The 8,494-nt window shown below is 63.6% G+C and overlaps 2 protein-coding genes across 2 annotated transcripts in view; both read right to left on the reverse strand.

Annotated features, from left to right (window-relative positions):
- The window catches only part of LOC117880927, a 3,094-nt gene extending 1,298 nt beyond the window's left edge, over positions 1-1,796 (reverse strand). The window contains exon 1 of the mRNA XM_034777529.1: positions 598-1,796. Coding sequence (XP_034633420.1) covers positions 598-1,439 — 842 coding nt within the window. The 5' untranslated portion in view covers positions 1,440-1,796. The remainder of the gene's footprint in view (positions 1-597) is intronic.
- Positions 1,797-1,857: 61 nt separating this feature from the next.
- Positions 1,858-8,276, reverse strand: SPRN (shadow of prion protein). The gene is made up of 2 exons (XM_034777530.1): positions 8,064-8,276; positions 1,858-4,019 (listed from the first exon to the last, which is right to left on the reverse strand). The coding sequence occupies exon 2, from the start codon at positions 3,997-3,999 to the stop codon at positions 3,580-3,582; it is 420 nt and encodes a 139-aa protein (XP_034633421.1). The 5' UTR covers positions 4,000-4,019; positions 8,064-8,276; the 3' UTR covers positions 1,858-3,579.
- Positions 8,277-8,494: the final 218 nt, after the last annotated feature.

Here is an 8,494-nt window from a genome sequence, read left to right on the forward strand (position 1 = left end):
GGGAGTCTTAGGTAGGGGGTGGGGTTCTGGAGGGCAGTTAGGAGCAGGGGTCCCAGGAGGGGGCAGTCAGGGGACAAGGAGCGGGGGTTAGGGGGCTGGGAGTTCTGGGGGGGAGCTGTCAGGGGGCAGGAGTGGGGAGAGGGATCGGAGCAGTGAGGGGACAGGGAGCAGAGGGGTTTAGATGGGTTGGGAGTTCTGGGGGGGCTGTCAGGGGGCAGGAGTGTGGAGAGGGATCGGAGCAGTCAGGGGACAGGGAGCAGAGGGGTTTAGATGGGTTGGGAGTTCTGGGGGGGGCTGTCAGGGGGTGGGGAGTGGTTGGATGGGGCGTGGGAGTCCCAGGGGTCTGTCTGGGGGTGGGGGTGTGGATAAGGGTTGGGGCAGTCAGGGGACAAGAGGCAAGGAGGCTTAGATAGGGAGTGGAGTCCCGGGGGGCAGTTAGGGGCAGGGGTCCCAGGAGGGGGCAGTCAGGGGACAAGGAACGGGGGGAGGGTTGGGGGTTCTGGGGGGGCGGGAAGTGGGAGGGGCAGGGGCGGGGCTAGGGCGGGGCTCCTCCCGTCCTCTTTTTTGCTTGTTGAAATATGGTAACCCTACTTCCAACCAATCTGGATCCCCACGTGGATCTGCCTGTTTCCTGCCCTCTTTACCCCCAAGTGGAACTGGGGGCAGTTTCCTCCCCTCCCATGGGCACTTCCCCAATCAGCTCCTCGGTCACTTGAGCCCAGTTTCTCCCTCAGCCGGTGCCCAGAGCTCACTGGCAAACACGCTGGCTGGTACCAGAGGAGTTTCCCGCTGCAGCGGCTTCCCAAACCTACTAGTGGCTCAGCAGGCAGCAGAGCTGCTGGCCAAGGCTCAATAAGCTCATCCCTAACCTGCCACCATGGGACGCGTGACTGTATTGGCGGTACCTGCAGCATGTTGCATGGGGCTCTGCCATTTACAGCACTGAACAGGCTGGGAACCATCGCTGCTGTGGCAGCCAGCAGGGTTGAGCTCTGGCCTGTTGGAGACCTAGCACACACCTCTGCCAGTGCCACTGGCTTTCCTATGGGGACTAGCCACTCGAGGGGGAAGGGATGTACACTTGACCATTTGCTAGACAGCGTGGGAATACAGGACACAGGACTCCTGGGTCCTCTCCCTGCCCTTGGAGGGGAGTGTCGTCTCATGGTGAGGGATAGGGTAGCCAAAGCACATATATTTGGCACATTCACTCTGCCAGACAGCGTGGCTGAGTTTGGGTCGGTCATGCCAGAGGCTGGGGTGTTAGTCCCAATTTGCTTGAAGTGACCCTGTGCATCGGTTACCATAGTAAGAGGGGGTAGGGTTACTACTTGACTGCCTCCTGGCGTTGGAGTGCAAGGTGGGGGCGGGGGGAGAATAGGCTCTGGGGAGTGCACGGCAATATGACCGCAGGCAGGAGAAAGGAGCACTGAGCTCATGAGTTCCTGCCTCTCAGCTCAGTGCACCTTCCCCAAGGCTACAGGGTGGGGGGCTCTGGCAGCCTGGCAGCGCACCAGGAGGCCTGCTGAGCGTGTGGCTGCAAAGGAAGCAGGTGTCTACCCTGTGTCCCAGAGGGCCGGGTGAAGACCAGCATTCCTGTGCATTGCCCACGTTTGGCTTGAAATCTTTGCATTTTCTTCAGCTGGGGCTGGGTCCAGCACTAACCCAGCCTGAATGGGGGGACATTCCCCTAAACCCCCTCCCCTGCTCCAGAGGATACAGGGTCTTCACTTCCCCAGAGCCCCAAGGGCAACCTCCTCTGCAGGGGATGAGATGGTGCACCGGCTTTGTCCCAACCCCTCCCTCCCCTCTCCTGCACCATGGCCTCCCCCCACGAATCAGGACATTAAACCACAGCCCCTCCGGATAACCGGGACAAGACAAATCAACCACTGTGACCCAACCCTCTAATCCCCTTTTGTAAATTAACAAGTGAAGGCTGAGCGCAAAGACCGCTCCCCTCCCTCTGCCTGATCGCTCTGCCACCCGCCTTCTGGACTTCCTACACTGTGTCGTTCTCAAACTAGAGGGGCCTGCAAAATCAGGGCATTCAGAGTGGGAACTCATTCTGGGGCCAATTTCTGACCGATCAGCAGTTGGAACGCCAACGGATCGATTTTCCTGGAACACCTCCGATGTGCCCGTGCTGTGCTGTGATTAGGCACAGAGGTTTTGGGGCTGAGGCACTGTGGTTTTCATGCAAAACCAAGAGACTGACCTTCTGCTGTATGTGCAAACCTGAGCCCACCCTTCCCCATGGTGGCACTGCACCGCAATGGGCACCCGCTCCACAGCCCTATCCAAAGCAGCTGGAGTATTTGCTGGGAGGTGGCTCGGCTGGGCCAGAAACACGGTACAGCTCTGCATGGCTGCACAGCTCAGCCAGGGTGTAAGTCAGGGCAACCTGCAGCTGAGCAGCTCCCAAGGCAGGGCTACGGCTGGTAGTGCTGTTCAGGCTTCTCCCCGAGCAGCCTGGCTCGACGGGCCCCATTTGGGCAGTGAGTTCACAGGAGCCAGTCCATCCTGGTGGGCGCTGCTGAGATCAGTGGGGCTCAGACCCCTTCAGCCAGTGTCCGGCAGTCTGGGGAGGGCGGGGGTGTTCTGGGAGTGCTGAGGAAGCGGCGGCTGGGCAAGGAGGGCCCTTGGGCATAAAGGAGCCAGGGGACTCATTTCCGGTTTGGGAGCAGCTGGCTCTAATCGTTGCCTCCATCTGTGGAATCAACTGGCACCATCCTCACCAGCCTGAGTCAGTGCCAGCGGCTGGGGTTCAAGCCAGGAGGAGGTGGACTCCCGCATCACACCCAGCTCCGACCCCCCACATGCTTGGACAGGCTGGCCCAGAGTCCCAGATTCCCACACCCCTTCCTCCCCCTCCCCCAGGAGATCCTGCTCCACATTGGCACTGATATCAGAGTGGAGCTGCTTCCCTCACCATGCAGCTCCACCCCAGCTGGCCTTCACCACAGCCCCCGCAGGACACACAGGGCCGCTCCGGCCTCCCTTCCATGTTACCCCAGTTCGGCAGGAGAGTGGGGCCCCAAGGCAGGGAACTGGCACCCATGGCCCTACCCCAGCCTGTTGACCCAGGCTCCGCCCCTCATGCTCTGCCTTATCCTGCGGGTCTGGCCCCACCCCACCCTGTGGGCCAAGACTCTGCCCCTCGTGGCACTGGCTGACAGGGCCAGTGCTTTGGGAAATGTCCATGTCAATCAGCATGAGTGGGGACGTCACAAGCTGCAGTGATGGCAGTGCCCGGCAACCTCACACCACCCACAGCAGCTGCTCCAGGTGCCCCTGCTGGGGGCCTCGGGCTGCACCACCTGCCCTCACCACAGCCAAGAGCAAAGCCCCAGTGGGATCAGGCCCTGAGGCACTGCCCCAGTTGCCTCGCTGGCTGCTGCTCCAGCTCCAGCCCGTTGGGCAGTGCAGGCTGCTCCAGCCCCGCGGCAGGCAGGAGAGCCACTTGGCCTGCAGGGGGCTGGGGCAGATGCAGCTGGATGGGGCTGGTGCTGCCCGGGCCCAGCAGGTGGCGCTCTGCAGGCTCCGACACACGGAGGGTGGGTCGGGCGCCGTGGGCCCTTACAGGGGAAGGAGCTGGAAGAAGCCAGTCACCAGGCAGAGGGAGATGGCAAGGTGCGCCGTGTCCTGGGCCCGGGCAGCCGAGGTCCACGACCGGTAGCTGTACACGCTGCTGCCCGTCCTGTTGCCTTCCTGGAACTCAGAGCCGTCATCTGGACCAAACTCTCCGGAGATCCTCATCCTCCTGTGGGCCGCTCCTGCCGCCACGCCTGCCGCCGCACCCGCCGCCGCCGCTGCCGCCACCCGCAGCCCCGCTCCCGAGGAGCCGTAGCGAGGGGCAGCCTTGGCCCGGCTGCGGGCCATGCCCCGGCCACGGGCCGCCCCCCGCGCTCCGCCCCGCCCACCCTTGCAGGTGACGCTGTCGCAGAAGAAGGCAGCCAGCAGGAGGAGAGTCCAGCAGGTGGCGGTGCGTCTCTTCATCCCGGTGCTACCCCCCGCACCTGGAACGAGAGGGACCAAGAGGCACGTCAGTGCCAGGCTCAGGGCAGGGGTGTCGGCGCAAGCGGTGCCATCCCCCAGGGCTAGGAGGGCCAGGCGCGGTGCCAGCATTCAGGCTGGGCTGCAGGGGACCCACGCCCCTGCCTCGGCCCCTGACCGGAGCTGGGTGCTAACGGTAGAGCCCCACCTCCGCTGGCGTGGCTGGGCCAAATCTGAGCAGAGCTGTGCCCCTGTGCGCCAGGTTTCAATGCCAATCAAATTTGGAGTGGTCAGGCGGGTAACCCAGGACCCTGCCTTAGCAACAATCTGGCTGTGCCCGGCCTGCTGCCCTGAGTGTTACCCTCCCAGCAGGGATTGGCTGCTGGGCTCTGCCTGGGGCTGGCTGATGTGGGGGGCGTCCACGGGGACTGGATCCCGGGCAAGCACAGGAACGGCTGCCCCTGAAAGCCAGCCCGGTCAGCCCTGAACTGAACTCTGATTCTGAAATCCCAACCCCTCCCCCGCTGCTCCTCCTGGCCATGATCTACTGCCTCCCACCACGAAAGGGATGCAGGGGTGTATGGGCAGGATCAGGGGCATGTGGGGGGTACAGGGGCTGGAGTGAGGTTGGGGGGCTCTGGGAATGTGGGGGTGCAGGGGCTGGAAGGGAGTTGGGGAGCTCAGGGAATGTAGGGTGCAGGGGGCTGGAGTGGGGTTGGGGGCTCAGGGAATGTGGGGGTTTGGAGTGGGGTTGGGGGGCTCTGGGGAATGTGGAGGGGTTGGACAGTCAGGGAATGTGTGGGTGTGGGGGGGCTGGAGTATAGTTGGGGAGCTCGGAATGTGGGAGTTCAGGGGGCTGGAATGTGGGGGCTCTGGGGAATGTGGGTTTTTGGGGGGAGTTGGGAGACTGGAAATGTGGAGCGGTTGGAGGGTCAGGGAATGTGGGGGGAAATGGGGGGCTGGAATGGAGTTGGGGGGCTAAGGCAACATGTGGGGCTGAGAGCTGCAGGGGTTTGGAGGGCAAGAGATAATAGTAACCATCACACACTATTTCACTCTGCGAGGCCAGTCCATCTCCCTGTGCCATAGAGCCCATTTCCCACGTTCCCCTCCAGGCACAGCACCCACAGGAGCTGGGCTGGGGGCACAGCAGCTAGGGTCTTGCCCTTGCTCTTGCCCTTTGCGGGAGCTTAGGTTTGCCATGTGCGGCTGGGCTACGCGCCCTGCTGGCGTTGCAGGACGTGGCGAGGCCCTGACTGGGATCCAGTGAGGAAGGGGCCAGATCCTGGCTGGGAAGCCAGCAGTGGGCACATGGTGCCCGATCTACAGGCTGGCCGCAGGGAACCCTGACGGCAGCGATTTGTCAGACCCTCCGCGGCCGAAGGAGCCGATCCAGAGAGGTGGGTGCCACCTTGTGCCCCGAGTGCCTATGGCTCAGTCCTGCCAGGCACAGGGCTCCCTCTGTAGAAGCTAATGGGTGCACTCCTTGTAGTAAGTGTATGGGGCCCCACTCTGTGTCCTGGCCACCACGCTCCCACCTGGCCCTTCACATGAGCACTCAGAGCTGCTGGCCCTGCCAGCGTGTTGGCCCCAGGACTCCAGGCACAAATCAGCGGTTGTACAAGGCCAGGAACGAAAGGAGGATTCCATCTGCTCTGGGCACCCCAAACCCCTGGGAGCCACACTGCTGAGGAATACGAGGCAGCAGGGCTTGAGCGCCATGGGGGCCCCTAGGTACAGCTGGGCTGGGAGCTGCGGGGCACGGAATGGATGCCCAGGCCTGTAGCCCTGCACACGTGAGCCAAGCTGCACCCGGGCCCTTCACAGAGCCCCCCAGCAGAGGCAGCATGGAACTGGCTGCAGATCACTGGCAATGGAGTGGGGAGCAGTGCGGGAGCTGTACCAAGGGGAAGCCCCTTGAGGACAAGGGGAAAGGGCTGCCTGCCGGGAAGGGGGTGTCGGGCACAGAAGGGAAGGCTGGTGCCTGGTTCCTGGAGGGGGTGAGGGATGGAATAGCAGCATCCCCCACTGCCAGGCTGGGAGTCAGCAATGCCCCGCATCTGCTGTTCCCCCCTCCTCTGTATCTGTGCCACGCAGCAGAGCTATGCCCACGCTGATCCCAGCCACGCCCTCTGCTGAGCGCCAGGCTGCACACGGCACAGGCATTAGCACGCTCGTTTCTAAGCGACAAGAAGTAGATTCAGCTCCAGCAGAGCAGCAAACCCCTCCCCCATAGCCAAGGCCTCAGCTTCCCTTGGCACTGGCCCCCCGGGCCAGGCAGGTGAGAGGCCAGGATGCCCATCCAGGCTTCCCGAGGGCTGCAAAACTCATAGCCCACCAGCCAGAGACCCCAGCGATGATGTGAAGCTGCTCCGAGGGGGAAATCTGCTCTCCGGCCCTGAGCACCTCGATTCCTGCCTTGTCCCTGCTGGTTCCAAGCGGCCAGCCTGCACAGCCTGCGTGGGGCCAGGACTCTGCCAGACGGTCCTGTTCCCTCCGCACGCGCCAGGCTAGCCTTGGCACTAGGCGCCACCTTCCCTGCTGGTCCCCCCAGGCCAGAAAGCTGTGGGCGTCCCTGTGCGCTCTGCGGCCGGGGCAGAGTCCTCTGCTGGGGCTGCGGCTGGGGCAGGGCTGTGCCCACAGTGCCCAGGGTTGTTGCTGCGTCCACCTGCAGCATGCCCCATGCTGGAACCAGCAGCTGGGGTGGGTTGTTCCTCTTGGTTTGGTTTTGCCCTGATGAGAAGTGTCAGTTCCAGTAAATGTTACAGCAGCATCCTAGCCTGAGCCATGCAGGACTGGCGTGTCCATGCCTGCCCCCACGCCCTGGGCACGCAGGAGCCCCCTACACCAAGGGGAGCTCATCAGCAGCAAGTGCAGTAATGGCTCAGGTTGACCCCCTCTCCCCAGGACAGACCAGTGTCTTGCTGGTGACCCCACAGCTCACCCAGCTGCCTCCAAACGTGCCAAGCTGCCACTGTTTATAGCCCTCACCACAGGCAGGGAGCCAGGAATAGGGGCAGGGAGGGGGCAGGCAGGCAGGGGCAGGGTTGTGAGGCACGGGGGCAGGCAGGGAGTTGAGTGAGGAGCTGGGAACAAGGGCAGGTTTGTGGGGAGAGGACTGGGGGGCCAGGAGCAGGGTTTGGGGCAGGGAAGGGACTGGGTGAGGAGCTGGGGGGCAGGGGGGGGGGCAGGGGGGGGGGGGGCGGGGGGGGGGTGAGGAGGAAGGTTGCGGGAACTTGCGGGGGGCGGACGGGCCCGGACACCTCGCCGCCCGCTGGCCGCAGGGGGTTGGGTCACCCTGGAGCCACCCGAGCGGAGTCAGGCTGCGTTCGCTGCCCGCTCCCCCGGCACAGGCAGCACGGGGCATGGCCCCACCGCACTCGCAGCCACCAGCATCCCGGCAGGGCCAGGCCCGCTCCCCCACCGCATGGCCAAGAGAGACACGGACCCCGCAATCCTCTGCACACACACACCCCCGCAATCCTCTGCACACACACACACACATCGCCATCCTCTATACACACACGCACACACACACATCACCGTTCTCTGCACACACATACACAGAACGCGCCATCCTCTGCACACACACACACACACCCCCTGCCATCCTCTCTCTCACACACACCCTCTGCACACACACATACACAGAACTCACCATCCTCTGCACACACGCACCCCCACCATCCTCTGTGTCCACACACACACACACACACACACACACACACACACACACACACACAGAACCCTCCATCCTCTGCACACACACAGAATCCGCCATCCTCTGCACACACAGACATCACCATCTGCACACACACACACACACACACTCCCCGCCATCCTCTGCACACACACACACACCACACACCCTGCCATCCTCTGCACACCCCACTTTCCTCTGCGCGCACGCACACACACGCCCTGCCATCCTCTGCACGCACACACACACAGAATCCGCCATCCTCTGCACACACACACACACACACACACACACATACACACCTGCCATCCTCTGCGCGCGAGCGCACACACACAAAGACAGACAGTTATTCTCCCAGGCTGCCTACCGGGCAGGGAGGGGCCAGCCCCGCGGCCAAGGCTCCAGCTCCACCTCGGCTCCGCACTGCCGATGGACGCTGCGGGCACAAGGGACCCCCCGTCCTGGGCTCGACTCCTGGGTCCCCGTTGCAGAGGCGGCGGCGCTGGCAGCCCCGGCTTCTCCTGCTCCGCCCAGGACTCCTCCCCGCCCAGCACTACGAGCAGAGCTGGGGGGAGGGAGAACCGGGTGGTTGGCTAGGGGCGGGGGTTGTGGTGTTCAACGGCTCTCTGTGTGTGGGGGTGGGCGGGAGTGTGTGTATGGTGTGGTCCGGGTTCTCTGCGTGGGGGTTGTGGTGTGGCACGTGTGCTTTGTGTGTGTGGCGGGGGGCGGGTTGCGGTGTGGCTCGGGAGTCGGGTGCTCCGTGTGTGGAGTCGTGGTGTGGCATGGGTGCTCTGTGTC

This window comes from Trachemys scripta, chromosome 7 (assembly GCF_013100865.1).
Source record: "Trachemys scripta elegans isolate TJP31775 chromosome 7, CAS_Tse_1.0, whole genome shotgun sequence".
Taxonomy (NCBI): domain Eukaryota; kingdom Metazoa; phylum Chordata; order Testudines; family Emydidae; genus Trachemys; species Trachemys scripta.